This window comes from Ostrea edulis, chromosome 7 (genome assembly GCF_947568905.1).
Source record: "Ostrea edulis chromosome 7, xbOstEdul1.1, whole genome shotgun sequence".
Classification (NCBI taxonomy): Eukaryota; Metazoa; Mollusca; class Bivalvia; order Ostreida; family Ostreidae; genus Ostrea; species Ostrea edulis.
Genome location: NC_079170.1, coordinates 54,179,585 through 54,197,756, shown reverse-complemented (window position 1 = coordinate 54,197,756; position 18,172 = coordinate 54,179,585). Strand labels below are relative to the sequence as shown.

General features: G+C 35.2%; 1 protein-coding gene across 1 annotated transcript; it reads right to left on the bottom strand.

Annotated features, from left to right (window-relative positions):
- Positions 1-3,341: 3,341 nt before the first annotated feature.
- LOC125654822 (universal stress protein Slr1101-like) lies at positions 3,342-11,708 on the bottom strand. The gene is made up of 4 exons (XM_048884912.2): positions 11,510-11,708; positions 9,363-9,443; positions 5,892-5,998; positions 3,342-4,112 (listed from the first exon to the last, which is right to left on the bottom strand). The coding sequence occupies exons 1-4, from the start codon at positions 11,577-11,579 to the stop codon at positions 3,897-3,899; spliced, it is 474 nt and encodes a 157-aa protein (XP_048740869.1). The 5' UTR covers positions 11,580-11,708; the 3' UTR covers positions 3,342-3,896.
- Positions 11,709-18,172: the final 6,464 nt, after the last annotated feature.

Here is an 18,172-nt window from a genome sequence, read left to right as displayed (position 1 = left end):
TTTTCCAAAATCATGACTTTCGTGGACAAGATGGAGTTGTCTGGTGAATTGAAATGCTTGTAATGAAGTTGGTTACCACCATTATTTATTTGAAATTTGTGCCCCGAAACCAAAATTAAATAGAAGAGAAATTCCATTCCATTGTGACTTGTATTGAATACTTCAAGACGATGTTGTTTTGAAAGAGCTGGTCAAACTTAATGACAAGAAGCTCTTTTCATTTGATGTCTTTTCTAAAAATTAAGTTTAAATTTCTTCATTGATAAAAAAACCCCTTTCCAGACTCTAAGGTGGTTGTTACTTTTAAAACAAGGGTGACAAAGACGGACGAATATTGTTCATTTAAGCCTTACCATTCTATGAACTGATAAAAATACAAGAATATGGTAACCGCCATTTACTCATCTTTTGTCGTCTCTATCATTTTATCAATTAAAAGACTTCATAAAGTCACAATTGCACTTGGCTGTGATGCATTACAATGGAAATTATCGAAGTACTAATAGACAACAATGGGGTGCGATTGAATTATTTCAGACTCGCTGCAAGCATTACAATGAATATTACAGCAAACCCTACCAATGGGGCGTGTTAAAATTACTTCAGACTCGCGTAGAGAAATCATTAACCAATTAATTATAGATAGAATGGAAAGAAGTAGAGCGAACTTGGTATGCAATTTCGCCTACATACTTTTTTCTTGAATATCATGTTTTACAAATATTCTGTTATACAATGTCAGTTTATACTTGTGTTAACCCAAATTACTCAATAAAGATACCTATATGTTGATAGTATATTTTTTAGATAAGCATAAATATCACCGTGATTATATAGTAGATGTAACGTAATGGGCCTAAAACATTGTAAACTGTTGCAAAAGGCCACCCTAAACCAGAAATAAAACACTGAAATTGTTTTACTTGAGTATGGCTGCACATAAGTCCATTTAAGGAAATTTGGTTTAAGGTGGCCCTCTTGTTGAAAATGGCTAAAATATGATAAACATCATTCTCAAAATTTACCTTGAGATTTAGCAGCCTGTAAAACGTTAAACTTACATGCCTGGGTGGCCTAGTGGTAAAAGATGCTCGGTAATCTTACACTTAACGCATGCTTTTCCGAGTTCAAATCCAATACCCCCCCCCCCCTTTTTTTTGGCATTTCATTTGGGGGGGGGGGGGGGTTCTTGAGGATGGGAGGGTTATAAATGTGATACATATATTATAACAAATTAATATTAGTAATTTTCATCACAACTTCCAATATTTGCAAGTTACGACTTAAAGAAAAGGAATTTATTCCGAGATCACTGTAGTTCCAGTTGTTTACACTAACCTGTTCCTTTGTGCACAGGATTATCAAACCATGATGTGGCTGACGAAAAGCTATAAACAAATACTACAAGAAAAAGGGGCACAAATAAGTAAAAATAGGTCAAGGGAGGAAAAGAATTGTTATACAGTGAACTCCTGTAACAACTGCCATATGATATTTAGTTAAAGCTAAACACTCGAATAGTCAACCAAAGGCAATGAAGTGATGAAATCTAATAAAGGTGCTGCAGCAATGTCAGAAAAAGACAGTGAGCCGAGTAATGCCATATGTAAAAGGGTTGTTGTGATATGAATGCACCTATGAAAATACTGTACTGTTCATCATTCCATATATATAGGAACATGGTTTATTGATGAAAGAACGACTCATATAAATGTTAGTAATGATAAACTGCAGCAGTTATCTATCTTGGTTACCGAAACATTAAAAATGTTGGCCTTACATTTAAAAATAACACGCCAATCTATTATTGAAAACCAGTGTTTTCCCTTTAGATTTCAGAGCCGGCCGTTTCGTCAGCAAGTGCTATACCTCTTTGGCAAAAACACAATTCATAATTTATCATTCATTTTAATTTCATGCAATATGCATTAGCTTCCAATCAGGGAACTTGTGGTCCTGGTCCATTCTACACATAGTTTCCACAACTGAAGAAAATTTTTGTTAACTCTAAATCAAAGATGCCCATTTAATTTTGAACGAACTAAAGTATCTTCAATCCAAAATTGAAAAGATATCGGAAAACGCGGGTAGGTTAAGGCTTCCCTTATAGAATATCACAGTGCACTTTATGCCTTTACTTCTCCGAACTACCAATAGATGACATCATAATGGAAAATGACGTCAAGTCACTGCAAACTTGAGCTGTTATGATGGGGGGAGTGTCAAAAACTTTAGACCTTATTTCAAACTGCCTATAAAATGTCAGAACGCTATTGCAAAATTCACGTGTCTGAATTGTATTTTAATATCTTATACATGTATATCATTATGTATATCCGTTTTATACCAGTGGTAAGAGGTAGAATTTATATGTTTATAAAAGAATCTAGCTCAGGCAATTGATGAGGATTCATTTGAGATCTTTTACGGAAATCGTACGAGGAGTTTGTTCTCTACCCGAATCTTGATTGGGAAAAATGTGCGATGGCTTTGTTTGAATACAGATTACCCTCAAATGTGTAGGTAAGTGTGTCTGTAAGTTGAACTCTTCATGGAATATGTGTATTTTGTACGCAAGTAATACTACCATTTTTCCCAAGCACATTTCGGGTACACAAGGATACGGTGAGTTCAGTTCTCAAACAAATAGTTAAAAATAATTGTTAAATCAGCTGCGCTAAAGCGATATATGTGAAACACTTCAAACAATTATAAATGACCATCATGTGATCAACGAAGTCATGTGATACCATAACAGATATGCTAATATATAGCCAAGAGAACCTTCTATATAAATTGTCTATACTTAAAGTATATAAATTACAAGTGAAAACCAAAAACCGACCTCGCAATGCAATGCATGTTTTGAACGCATTTCAAACTCCGGGAAGCCTGCAAAGGGATAGCATATTTGAAAAAAAAAATTCTGGGCTTCTATCCCTGAAAATAATATCAAGTTCTAAACTAAGGGCCAAATTTGGCTATTTGTGGCTCTGGTTCTTTGTGCCATCACCAAATTTTTTTCATAAAGCTTTGTCATCCTAATTTTTGTAAACTGCATTGAAAATCTAAAGTTCAAACTGAATCCAACACGAGTTAGAATATTTTCAATAAATCAAGATATGTGGATAGGGTGAGGATTTAAATGTTGGAAGAGAGATAACTTCATTTAAAATCTAAAGAAAAAATATTTCCGAATTTAATAACATGAAATTACACCTAAAAGTGACATATGATTTGAAGGTATTTAATTAGGTATCATGCTATATAAAATTCACTGACCACTACATACGTAACACGTATATACTAACAGTAAAAAAAAAAAGAAAAAAGATGGTCAATTGGTTATTACACTTTCATTGGTCTTCTGCTTTTGCACATGTATCGATGACAAAGAATCACTACTTGACATATACAATACTGCTGGTGTTTAAAGAAAATTGCATATGATCCTTCACTTCCAAATACAAGCCCAATTTTCTAACATATCATCAATTATAACCTTGATGTACAGAATTTGATAAGACATAACTACATGTAACAATCATATATACTACGTACAGATATACACTTGGGTAGCACTGTTGAAGAATATGGCAATAATTTCTATGACAATTACACCTCCACCCTCAAATAATTGTTCATTGCACTACAGGATCCAGCTTAAAAGTAATTTCATGACTTTACAATCCCATTCTAGCCAAACACTTTATACACTTCCCCATCAATTAGGAAAAAGTGGACAAAATTTGGACACAACACACATTACAACATTTTTTTGCATATGAATACTAATTGTAGAGTGAATAAAAATTTTTAGGAGAAGAAATCAATCAATGAGTTTGCAGAAGATCCTGAGGGACAGAGAGTAGCATCACAATGATTGGGACATCCCCCTACTGATGGTGAGCATGGTCATCCTTGTGTCTACAAACCAGCACTGGAACATGGGCGTGGTGTAGGATGTAGTCGCTGACACTGCCCAGGAATGTGCGACGGATCTTCCCCATTCCCCTGGTCCCGGTAACAATCAACTCAGCCTTCTCATCCTTGGCAACCTGGCAAATCACCTCCCCTGGATTGCCCCCGATACTTTTTACCTTTCCTCCAATCTACAAAAACAGACATGTTCATCATACATTAAAATGCCTGAACATATTTTAGATAACAACAAACAGTGTTCCTATGAAGAATACAAAATTATGAGTTGGGCAAACATGGACCCCTGGACACACCAGAGGTGGAATCAGGTGCCTAGGAGGAGTAAGTATCCCCTGTCAATCATTCAATCCTCCAGACCCTGACACCAAAGTTTGAGGCACATAATTTGCAGAAGGTCGTTTCTCAATGGATCGATGGGTTGAATCCATGGATCTAAGTTCAGTCATTCTATTTCAAGCAGTCATATCTGGCTGAGTGTTTTAATTCTTGTCAAAAATATTTGGACTATAAAACCTAAGTTTTTGAGAAATCACTGATTGAAATTTAAATGTAGAACAACTACTTAATTCTACTCTCACTGCATTGAATTTCTCAACAATAACAATTCAAAAATGTGTACAATAGTATGTTGATATGACAAATTTGTTAGTGTTTACAGAACAGTGGTTTTATATATCTCTGAATGCAGAGTCCTTGTATTGGTTATATTCCAAGGTAAACCAAAAAAATAAAACCCTGCTAAATTTAAGAAATAAATGGAAAATTAGAGGGAGAAAATGCTTTAGCATGAGAATAACATTTAGAAGTACCGCACTTAAGAGGCTAGACCACACTTAGGAGTTTAGACCAATTTCTGACAATGTGGCTACTGAAAAAGTAGGCCGGACCTCCAAACGGTCGTTATTTACCCGGAGTGGCCAAGGTCTACCACATGAAGGTGCTAACTGCTATACATATGGAAGTAAAATATATAAAACATCTACCCATCCATTATTTAGAAATAAAAAATTTATTAACTCATTTCTTTAATTAATTCAATTCACTTTGAATTTTTTTATTGACTTGACCTATAATTAGTTCGAAACATTTCTTGTCCTTTTATTTTGGCTTATCAGGCAACTGACAGAGGCAATTTGGGTTTTCTGGATCCCAATCCCAACCATTATAAACAAAGTTTGGTGCCCTAAAAAGTTGTACAGTGATTCCTGGCATTTTCTCAGAGATATGATTGGACCGATTTATTTCTAATATTTAAAAAATATAATAATCAATTCCTAGGTATAAAAAAACCCTGCAAAATTACCTTTGTGGTAGATGAAAAGGGTTGATAACCTTAAAGTTAAATGCTATCAACACATACTATTTCTGACTATGGCTGAGCTATTGTCTCATATTTGATTGACAAGCGACATTTCTTTTTTTCTTTTATTTCGGTTTAAAATTAGTTTTTCTTAGTTCAGGTAAATTTAAGTGAGGTGGCTTAAAATGAGTCTTTAAGCTTGTTAATGAGTTTCCTATCAGACTATGTAAATTGTAAGGTTAACAAGTTTGGTATAAAGCTTACTTTCTGCTATGAAAATATTCAAAGAAAAGAGGCAACTCAATTGTCGCAATAAAGTACTTACACTGTAGCACAGTCGAATGATGGGTGACTTTAAAGCCTACCTCTTTTATTTTCTTCCTTTGTCACAAATTGTTATAACAATAAACGTATATTTGATTTCACACAATGTCAGTTTTATGATTGTGATTTCTCTTCTCTACCTTTCAGTGATTGATGTTTTACATGCTTATTTCAATGCATTTTGTCCCTATAAACTTTTACTTTCTGTCTGTGATATCCGACTCTGTGATATCCGACTCACTGTTTTAAATGTTTGGTAGACTGATGGTAGCCTTATAGTAAACCATTTCCTGCATCCTGTTCTTCTCTCATTTTTGTGACTCACCCCATGATCCTTCATTTGTTGTCCCAGTTTCTCCAGCAGTTCCTTGATTCTTTTTTCTTCCTCTTTCCACATATCAGTCAACACAGTCACATCTGCCATCACCATGGCTGCAAACAACAGTAAAATCACATTTACAAGTGCCAATGTAACACACAAAAGTTGTGAGTACAATACAGATAGAGTGAACATGTCATAGCATTTACACAATCGTTTTATTAAGGAAACATCTTTGCTTTTTTCTCAATATCATAAGAAAGTTTCCTTGAAGAGAACAAATTTTGCTAGTCCATAGTCTTTTTAAAAATACACTTATATCTTGTCCCAAGAAAATAAGCCTTACACACTATTTGTGGTAGTGTCTATTTAATGACAGCCAACTAAATTACATCTTGAGATAGAACTATTACTGCTATTTAAGTTATATATACCACCATAATTCTTTTTTATGTCCCTCTTTAGTAAACTTTGCTAATTTTTCTCTCTCCTCGTGCTCACTGCATTAAATACGGCAACAGTTTGCATTTCTACATACAGTTATATATAACAAAAACATTATCACGGCAGCTGCATCCAAAATACACGAATGATTTTATGAAATAAAGCAATACTAGTATATTTTGGATAAATGACCCTAGATAAAAAAATAAAAATGAAATCCAAAATTGTTCAGATGATTAATTAATATTCATGTAAATCCTACAGGTGAAACCAAAAACTTAGCAAGGAAAGTGCAGGGTTGAAGAAAAGGGTGAACTACATGACTGTGTAGACAGGTCAATATACTGTGTTAACTGCTTCATTTTCAAAAGGTATCTTCTAGTCGCTAAAATGAATAATGGACCAATCTGTTGCTTGATACACTTAAATATTTTTATAGATCTAGAAATTTTCTAATGTAAGGTTACAAATAAAATATTTTAATCATAACTGAAGCTAATTGGAAAATCCTCTACTGGGTAAATCATGATTTTTTCACAACTGGATTCATTTTATTCTCACAAGAAATATACTGTCATACAGAAATATTCTTGTCACATCAGAGGGCTTCTAATGTCTGATTGAAAATCTGTCTCAGGGGGATATTAGAGGCTTTCTATTGATAAATTATCAAACAAACTGATATTGTTCAATGAATTCCTGTGTATGAATATCATAGGAGAATGTCTAATTCTACATAGCTCTATATATTGTCTTGTAGTTCAGTAGGACCCCCCCCCCTCCCCATAAAATGCTGACTCACTGATTTCCTCAAAAGACGGTATATCTGTGTTGCATAGCTGTCACTATTGTACATAATTTATGGGGTGTCAACTTCCTCTAGATCAAGTCATTAAATTCAAAGATTTATACATATGCATAAATTAAATTCAAAGATTTATACATATGCATGAATGTATGTGTCCCACTTCAATGCATGACTGCTAACTAATTTCTGTCACACTATACTGATATTACACACGTACTGGCTTTAGTACTTGATCTACATTAAATGTATTTGTAAATGCAGAGAATGCAATTTCAAGTTTTTTGTGTAAATGTTTGTAATTTACACTGGGGGAGTTAAACTCCTCAAAATCTTTTAAAACTCAAACTGTCGTTCTGACACTGTGAATTCAGTTGGGTTCTGATGACATGAGAACATGTGGAAACGTAATTTATAAAAACATAAAACCATTATAATTCAAGATGCTGTACATAGGATACTCAAACATATGTTACAAACAAGATTTTTGTAGCAATAGGACTGTTCTCCCCATCAAATTCATTACATTAAAATTGAAATGTCAAAAATAAAATGCATATATTGTAAATCATGTGCCTACACTTTAAGTTAGATTCTGATTTTCAGTATTTTTGAAAATAATGTCAATCATATATACTTCCCAATATAAAGATAAAGCATTAATACAGAAATTTAATGTTAAAATAAGGATATCACAAGTTTATTGAGTAAAAAAATTACTCGAGCTAACATTTACAGTGCTAACAGAGAGACTTTTGTGATAATTTACAATACATCAGTACACACTTAAAATTTTGACCAGAAATGTGTACTTTGACTCTCAGTCCTTAAGATATGGGTCTACACACTCATTCATTCACTTGGTCACGTCGGTATGATGAACAACGTAATGGGACGTTGACACAGAATATAATAAGAGTACTCCTGTGTGACAGTGCATATATACATATGTTTAAAGATAACTTCATAATTCACTGGTTTGCATTTTATCTTTCAATTGATGACTGGGTCTTGAATTTCAATTCTTGCAGTTATAGTAAATTAAATATAAAAAAAAATATATTTTAGAATATCTGATCTTAAATGCCAAGCCCAAATTCAGAAGGGAATTGGGGACTAATTAAATACTTTTCTTTGCAAATTTCAATTTAGACTCAGTTGTAAAATTCTAAACAGACGTACCCCGATAGCCAGTATAGATTGGAACACCCTCAAAATACCTGTTAACGAAAACCCCCAACCAGGGACAATTTCTGGTTCTGTGTATAGATGTACAGTAATGCCTGTAAATACATTTTGCGTACCAATGTATGATACCTTTATCTGCATGGCAGAGTAGGATGGGACAATCCATCAGTGGACCAATGTACCCCGATATTCAATTTAGCTTACCAACCAATAAAGAACAATGAATGTAAAGTTAAAATGGCACAATATAACACCCATCCCTAGCAGTTGGTGAGGTTGTTTAAAACTGTCAAGATGTACAATGAGTACACAAATAATATTACAATAATTAAATAAAAAAAAAAAAATCCCACCCACTGACCATATTCTTCTTCTGCAAGTTACTGTAAATTAACACACATATTTTTTTCTTTTTAAAGGCTTACAGATTGCAGTTCATGTCTTCATGAAGTACATCAAGACAAAATACATAAATATAATGACAGATATCAAACCCCACCAGGGATAGAAAGAAAAAAATTGTTGCCCGGAGGTGGGGTATACTTTTTACTGGAATAGCCCTTACTGATTTCAGTTCATGTCTTCAGGAAGTACACTGAGACAAGATACATATAACACTATCAAACCCCAACACATGATTCTCTGGGTCTGATCAAGAGAGACTTGATAATACCAGAAACTTTATCAACATGTTCAATAAGCATTACACATGGACTACATTGCTGACAGGTTGATTTCTGTCCAAGTCGAAACACTGGCATGTGAACTTTGCTAAGTGGACAATTTTCCCAGTGTGAAATATAAATGTCAATGGACAACCGTGTGTTGAGCTTGGCTTGCACATACATGTAACATCTGCATCATGTGTGGTGTCATGCAGGAGCAATGAAGACTATGCTAAGAAAACTCTGATTAAAAAAATATTTTAAAATGCCCTGTATCTGAAGCAAACAAGTTGATGGAGTTTGATATTTTAAATGCAACTCTTTTCCAAATAAAATGGAAATCAAGTGTAATTTCCCACTGACTTATAAACTTACGTGACTGCACAACTGTGTGGTACTCAGGACAGTGAACAAAAATCACATGATCCCCCTTGTGGTAAGCATTCTTCATATACCCTGAAAAGTAGAACAGAAATAAGGGGCCCATACAGCAATAATAATTAACTCATTTTCATGTCTGCCATCTACAGCGACTAACAAAGAAGCAACACAACAAGTTTCAGCATGATATCTAACAGAGAAATAGAAACAGAAAACACTATATATAATGTTTGGCCCCGCCATGGAGTCAGAACTTCTACCCCGCATATCATAAAATTTACAATTTTGGTAAAAGCTGTGAATTTAGTTTTTCTTTAAATCTTACAGATGTGTAGTTGTAGAGATTTTTGAAAACAATTGGTCAATTTTTGTCCCACCCTTAACGTCTGAGGAGTCCAGGGCTGCGTTTAAGATCATAGCGGCTATAGTCTATAGGCTAGCCAGTGAGTAAATATGGTGGCTGGTTTGCGTCATTTTACATGCACTTTGTCGTCTTACTGTTATTTGAGGCTAAAAGTAGCCAATATTATTTTGTCGTCTTTTCGTTATTTTGGGACGAAAAGTCACTAAATATCGTTTTGTGGTCTTTATGCTTTGAATATAACAAAAAGACAATAAAGCGTAAAATGGCATAAATCAACCACCATACATTGTACCTAGTCTCTAGGCTGGCAGCTATGATCTTGCACGTAGTCCTGAAATTAACAATTTATGTCCCCTTTATCCTAAAGATGCTGCATACCAAATTTGAAAAGAAATTAAATGGTACAGTAGTTATCAAGAAGTTTAAAAATGTTCAATTGTTAACGCACAATGGATACTGACCAATATGCAATAAGTCACCTGAGTCAGTAAACTCAGGTGACCCAAAAATATTGAAGGACAGTCCAAAACACCAAATCCCAAGAAGCAGTTCTTGTGTGGAGATGAAACCGTTCGAAATCCCCAAACGAGTGGCAAAGCAGATTGAGTAGATCAAGAAATTTCAATCTAGTAGTAATTTTGTGTCAACCACAGATAATATATTTATCTAACCATATCAAATAAACTTTCCTTTAAATATTTGATGGACTTGCTTTAACTAATAGTAAATGAATAAAACTATGTGATGGGAATAATCCAATAAGAGGGTCACTGTGTTCAATACATGTGAAGCATTTAAATGTAACACTATTTATCTGTTAAGTATTTTGAAAAGGGTGAGATTTCTGATGAATAGATATTGTGTTTTGCTGACCGACCATTAAAACGTTTTAAATAATTTCGTCTTCACTCATATTAAATTAGCTATTATGCACAATTTAAAAGTAGTCCTTTTCGAATTTTCCCAATATGAACATTTCAGGTGTCAATTTTCCCAAATCTACAACCCTTGGACCCAGTATGAAAGGTAAGAAAACCTTTCAATTCTTTCAGAACTCTCGGCTTCACCTCATCAGGACCTACTGCTTTGTAAGGATTAATTTATTCTGACCACAGGTGCTTGGGTCATAACATGAACACCTATCTAACCTCACACACCTGCCATTTTGACATTCTCAGCAACAATGCCTCAATGGATGAATGAGTAAAGAAACCTCAAGCTATAATGTTATTGAAGATATACGTATGTCCATTTACTAGCAGATCTATTACGCAGAAGATAATGGTAGTAAACCTAGCGTGCTAGGTGCCGCCTTTAATCCAATGTTCAACAACTGAAGTATCTGAGGAAATCTGGGTCAATAAGTTTTTAAAATAAACATCCCACTGCCAGAACAGCGAGTTTTCAGAACTGTGAGAAAATATAACGACATCGCAATGTGTGCACGTACAACCCTCTACAGTCATGCATGGATGATTTCATACGTCAACACAAATAGGCCTAATGAAATGTCATGTTAATAAAAGGAGTAAAATAGAAAAAATGTCTTCTATCTATAAATAATGATAATTTTGTTTACATAACTAATATTTCGGCTAAAAACAAAACAGCAGACTAAACTGAGATTAAACAAGGAGGATTCAATGCTGGTCAACTCAGCGCCACGCCACTGCTGAATATATGTCATTATCATCATGTGCAACGATAAACTGCGCTGCACTCGAAAAAAACAAAAGCTTGCATATGAGGGACAATTAACGGAATATAAACCACTTACAATCAAATCCGAAGTCCGAGTTTTCACTCCCGTCCATAGCCACAACTACAGTTCTCTCTGACTGTGCCATATTTATATTTTCTGGTTTTCACGACCGTTCAGTAACTCCTCGGCGTGCAGTCTGGGTTCACTTTGCGGTCTCTCTTTCAAGCTCGCAGTTTCTAGAAACGTCACGAATGTCAATGAACGGTAAATTCCGAAGTTATCCGAATGAGGAACAAAGGTAAACTGAGGTCAAAGAAAACTATGTCAACTGTGTACCAGTAGTTAACGAGATGCATGCGGACAGCATCGCTCTTCATGGGCACTATAATAATAATAATGGTAAAAAAAAAAAAAAAAAAAAAAAGAAAGGTTAATCATAAGTAAGTAATTGTTATTATTTAGAGCCGGCTTGTATATGATATATAAAATTTTATTTCCAAAGGAGAGCCTCATATCAATACATGCATATATTCTAAATCTTAATTTTATAAATATATATAATTATATAGCTATATATACAGTGGCGGATTTAGGGGGGGGGGGGCATCCGCCCCCACCCACCCGTAAATCGTGGTATTTTTGTTTTAGAAAAATGTACTAGACGATAAAAGAAGCAATAATTTCTTCCACTCCCGGAGAAATAAATGACAAAATCTTTTGATTCCTTGAATTACATTATTGGGAGAACTTAATTTTTCCCCAAACACCCTTAAAATTTGCGTCACTTTATTAATTTCACCATATTAAAAATGATAGAAATTAGTACATATATATGACTAAATAGGAGACATATTTCAAGCCCTATAAATTCGGTAAAATCCAAGAGCTTCCGGGGGCTTCGCCCCCTGGACCCCCATCAGGGCTTTAGCCCTGGACCAACTGGGGGCCTCAAGACCCCCTGCCTCATAAAGTGAACCCCCCCCCCCCCCGTAACCGCAATTCCTGGATCCGCCCCTGATATATATACTTTGTGGATAGTAATGTTTTGCATTGGCTAAAGAAACATTGTAAATATAAATATAAGTTTATTCCAATTTGGGGCCCAGAGGGCCTACCACTGAGCAAGAAAGAAATTTCAGAAAATATTACATTAACTTTAGCGCGTAGCCGCCTATAGGTTGCGCCATCGTCGCAAACCAAGGGTTTCATTCCAAACAATAACCCGTGGTTTGCGACGATGCCTAGATGCGCAAGTACGCAACTGCGTCAAATCATTTGTTGAGAGTGAGGGGGGGGGGGGATTTCTGCCGTTAAAATATTTTTTGTCTGTTAAATCAAATTTGCATTTCATAGTTCCGATTCATTATTTACTAAACATCAAAATGTCCGTTCAATCAAATTTAAAGTCCTTTTTGAATTTCGAAATAAAATTGAAATCATCAATATCATGCCAAGTACATCATACTGAATATATATAGACTAAACTCTATGATTATGGATGTTGCCAATCACAGGCTCTTTAAACCACCATGGGTCATGGATGATATTAAATTCCTTCCAAATCATGCCGCCAGTCCCTTAAGCTAAAATTTACAAACAAAGGAATAGATGCCGTCAACATAAGCAACATTCTTCCTCATAAAAGAGTTCAGTCGTGTGTTCCAGCTTATTTCAAGTCGAAGTCTACACCCAGAATTTCCTACAAATATACTTCTACTATTGCATCCAAACTTTTTAATTATAAACACACTTTACCGTGCCTAGATATAGACCATCTTATACTTAATCCACCTACGTGTTCTTGTTCTTCGTCTTCTTTCAACTATAGTCCAGCTGGACATGCCATTACTGGCGATGTTGATAATATAGTAGAAAATGAGGACCTCAAATCACTTATTTTAAAAGGTCCTAACTACAGAGAACCTCGGTCATTCATTTAGCGAGAGAACTTCATCTCTGTTAATTATGAATTTTGTCGAAGATTATGCCAGACGATGGGCTAAATATGAAAAAGAAAAACTTGATACCTTGTCAGAATGGGTTAAAAGCATAAGAGGAATATTAAAATCCCGCATTAGATATATCAAAACAAAAGTGCGTGCCATCTATCCTTCTGTATGTAATTAAACGAATGAGATAGGTTACATGAGACTATATTTTGTATGTAATTAAACGAATGAGATAGGTTACATGAGACTATATTTTGGTTCCAGCTGACAATGTTTGTAACACCATTGTCTTTGTGAGGCTCGTATTTTAAACTAACTTGGCATTAATTCCACTTTTGGTAATCGTACTTATACTCCAACTGCCCTTTCAAAATTAAGATGAAATGCTTTAAAACCATGCTTCACTTTTAGACACATCTAATATCCCAGTCAATGGGTCGAATGAATATGAGTTACCGTACCTATACTGGATTCCTAAACTACATAAAAACCCTTACAAATATACATTGCTGGATCCAGTAAGTGTTCTACCAAGCCCACTATCTTTGCTCCTCACGAAAATTTTAACAGCTGTGAAGGAGAAACTTCAAACTTACAGATGCCAAAAAACGCCAATAAATCAAATGTGGATTCTAACAAAAATTCTATAGAACTTATAGTAAACTTGAAATCGCAAAACTTTTCTCAAATCAACAACATCAAAACGCATGACTTTTCAACATGCACTTTACACGACTATTCCTCACGATGAATTAAAGACTAGACTTTTTGACATCATAGACAGTTGTTTCTTCAGCAAAAATGGAAAACGCAAATATTCATATCTCATGATCAGTCATCCAAAAAAATTACTTTGTTAAAATTACCGCTTTGATTCCATGCACAAGTACTCTGAAGTTGAAATAAAAAAAATATGCTGGGGTTCCTCATTGACAATGTTTTCGTGGCCTTTCAGGTCTGTTGCAATTCCCATGGGCACGAATTGCGTTCCTTTGTTAGCTGACCTGTTTTTATATTCCTATGAAGCAGAATTTATCAAAAACTTCTACGTGAGAAAAAAAAATGTCTTGCTGTGGCCTTCAATTCGGCATTTAGATATATCGACGACGTTTTATCTATCAACAATAATAACTTTCATTCATATATCGATTCGATATATCCCTGTGAACTCGAAATTAAAGACACCACAGAGTCGTCCACTTCTGCTTCATACTTAGATATTTCATTGAAAGTACATGTAGATACTAACGGCAAATTAACAACTCAACTTTATGACAAACGGGATGATTTCAACTTCTCCATCGTCAACTTCCCATATTTATGTAGCAATATTCTGTTATCACCTGTATATCGTGTTTATATCTCTCAACTGATTCGATACGCAAGAGCTTGTTCTGCGTATGAGCAGTTTTTAAATCTAGGCAAGCTACTGACAAACAAGTTGGTGGTACACAGGTTTCAACAGTCTCGTTTAAAGTCAGCATTTCGCAAATTCTATGGTCGTTATAACGATCTAGTTTGCCAATACAACCCATCATTGGGTAAAATGCTGTCTGACGTGTTTTATACCGATTGTTAGACCGTTCTTGGCACGCTGATTTTTACTATGGACAACGACGATGGTGTAGATTTATAGTGCAGACTGCCCAGTAGGGGCCCTGCTACACTAGGTTTGTTGCGGCGAGTCGACGATGGTGGTCGACCCTCGGATCCCCTGGAAACAGGGACGGGTCTTCTTGAAGATCCGGAGATGGTTAGGTCCTCCCGAAGGTGGTGAATGGGTCCATTTCTTCTTCCTAGAGTCGATAGCCCACGGATCCCCACAGTATAGTCGGAGGAGGGGCTTCTTGAAGATAGCTTGCTATTTTTCATCTTTTAAATACACATACATGTATGGAGTCAAAAAACGTAAGTTTTTTAAATGGTTCGTCCTCCATACACAGTACAGATGACGTCATAAACTATAATAAAGACGTAAATAAATCGACGACACAACGTTAAAAATGAAGGAAATTGTAAGTTTAGATAGAAACTATATGAATCAATTAATTTCAGTTAAAGTAAGTAGGCTAGGTATGGTGTCCGGATAGGGCCGATTGCAAAAGCGTCACAACACGCCGTCACGCCATCAAGCAACGCACCTTCGCGCTCTCATGCCAACAAGCAACGCGCCGTCACGCCGACAAGCAACGCGTCGTCACGCTAACACAACTTTACACCACTCGCCTTCGCGCAGACAAGCGCAAGATGTGTAAAGTTGTGTTAGCGTGACTGAGCGTTGTTTGTCGGCGCGAAGGCGAGTGGTGTAAAGTTGTGTTAGCGCGAAGGCGCTTTGTTTTTGGCGTGACGGCACGAAAGCGCATTGCTTGTTGTCGCGAAAGCGCGTTGCTTGTAGGCGTTCAGCGCGAAGGTACGTTGCTTGTTGGTGTAACTGCGTGTTGTGACTAACGCGCAGTCACGCTTTTGCGGACACCATAATTTGACCCAATGATAGGTTGTATTGGCAAACTATAGATCGTTATAACGACCTTGTACCATAGTTTGGCGTGCTTTCTTTTGTTAAAAGTGTGGGTTATCTGTACATAATCCACACTTTTCTTCAAACCCCGCCCACTTTCTCGAGAGAAAAAAACCCATCACTGACCACTGTTTGAAGTTCCTCCAGATCAAAATTGCACATATCAAACACGGATAATTGACTCGGACTTAAGTTCTCCAAAGAGATATTCGCACTGAATCTCACAGGAAGCTTGAGACAAGATACTAGTAATATCGTCAATGGTTTCGTCTCAAAGACTTTCTATTTCCAATTTCCATATTCTCCTCAAGCCGAGAAACACGTGTATGTAGAAATACGGGTATCATTTATAAAAAGTTTTATAAAAGACCCAGTCACTTGATAAGAACGCGTTTGAGAGATAAACTTGTTTTGCGGACAGAGTGAACGGTGGCTAATCAGACTTGTGTTTCTTTTATGGTGTCGCGCCTTATAATTCTTAATTATTTTTTTTCGCTTATGTTCCACCAATTTTTTTAATCTGTTGTATATACGTGTAAATGTTTTTCAGCCAATTTAGTCAAAATATGTGTTACAATGAAGGATATCAAATAGGATTTTTAAAAGAGTAACCACCATCATCAATTAAATATTGCTAAATTGTTAAACAGAAAAATGCACAAATATGGGTTCTTAGAATTTTAATTGTATTCAATTTCACCTCTTTGAAGCAAATACCGGTACTAGAAGTCGAGAAATGAGTAAATGTGAAATCAAAATATCAGTCCAAACTTCTAAAAAACAATTAATGTTCATACATTGTTCGGTGATAGAAAGACCAAAAAATTGGCATCATATTGTAAACAGGCGACCGCGCTTCCGAAAGCTATAATAAAATATAATGAATAATAGTAAACTATGGTACAAGTCACTTACCCCATATAATATTGTTGATTATGTTTAGATACCCGATGGGCGTGGTCATAATGACACGAGGGGGCGTATGGGGTAAGTGACTTGTACCATAGTTTACTATTATTCATTATATTTTATTATAGCTTTCTTGAGCACGGTCACCTGTTTACAATATATGGTGCCAATTTTTTTCTTTACATTACACTTTGTACACCATATATTTCTATTAAAATGACTTTCTATCACCAAAAAATGCCACGGTATGAACATTAATTATTAATAAACCTTTTTTAAAATGCATATAAATGTTTGGACTTTTGGTTTTGATATTTGTATTTCACAATTACTCATTTTCTGACTTCTAGTACCGGTATTTGCTTCAAAAAATTGAAATTAGATACAATTAAAATTCTAAGAACCCACATTTGTGCATTTTTCTGTTTAAAGAATAGCAACATATTTAATTGATAATGGTAGTTATTCTTTTAAAAATCCTATTTGATATTCTTCATTGTAATACATATTTTGACTAAATTGACTGAAAAACATTTACATATATAAACAATAAATTTTAAAAAAAATCTGTGAAACATAAGCGAAAAAAATTAAGAATTGTATGGCGCGAAACCATAAAAGAACACGACATGTCTAATCACTCTGTCCGCAAAACAAGTTTATCTCTCGGATGCGTTCTTATCACGTGACTGGGTCTTCTATAAAATCTTTAGAAATGATACCCGTATTTCTACTGACACGTGTTTCTCGACTTGTTTGCACACATGGAGGAGAATATAGAATTATAAAAAGTCTTTGGGACGAATCCATTGACTATATTATCTTGTCTCATACTTCAAATGAGATTGAGTGCGAATATCTATTTGGAGAACTTAGTCTGAGTCAGTTATCCGTGCAATTTTGATCTGGAGGAACTTCATACAGTGGACAGTGATGTTCTTTTTTCCGAGTTTATGGGCGGGGTTTGAAGAAAAGTGTGGGTTATGTACAGATAACTCACACTTTCAACAAAAGAAAGGACGCCAAACTATGGTACAAAGCAATATATTTAATTGATAATGGTAGTTACTCTTTTAAAAATCCTATTTGATATGCTTCATTGTAATACATATTTTGACTAAATTGGCTGAAAAACATTTACATGTACATACATGTACAATGAATTAAAAAAAAATCGGTGAAACATAAGCGAAAAAAATAAAATAAAAAATTGTATGGCACAAAACCATACAAGGAACACGACAGGTCTGATTAGCCGCAAAACAAGTAGTAGTTACCCCATACAATATTGTTGGTTATGTGCAGATACCCGATGGGCGTGGTCATTATGACCACGCCCATCGGGTATCTGAACATAATCAA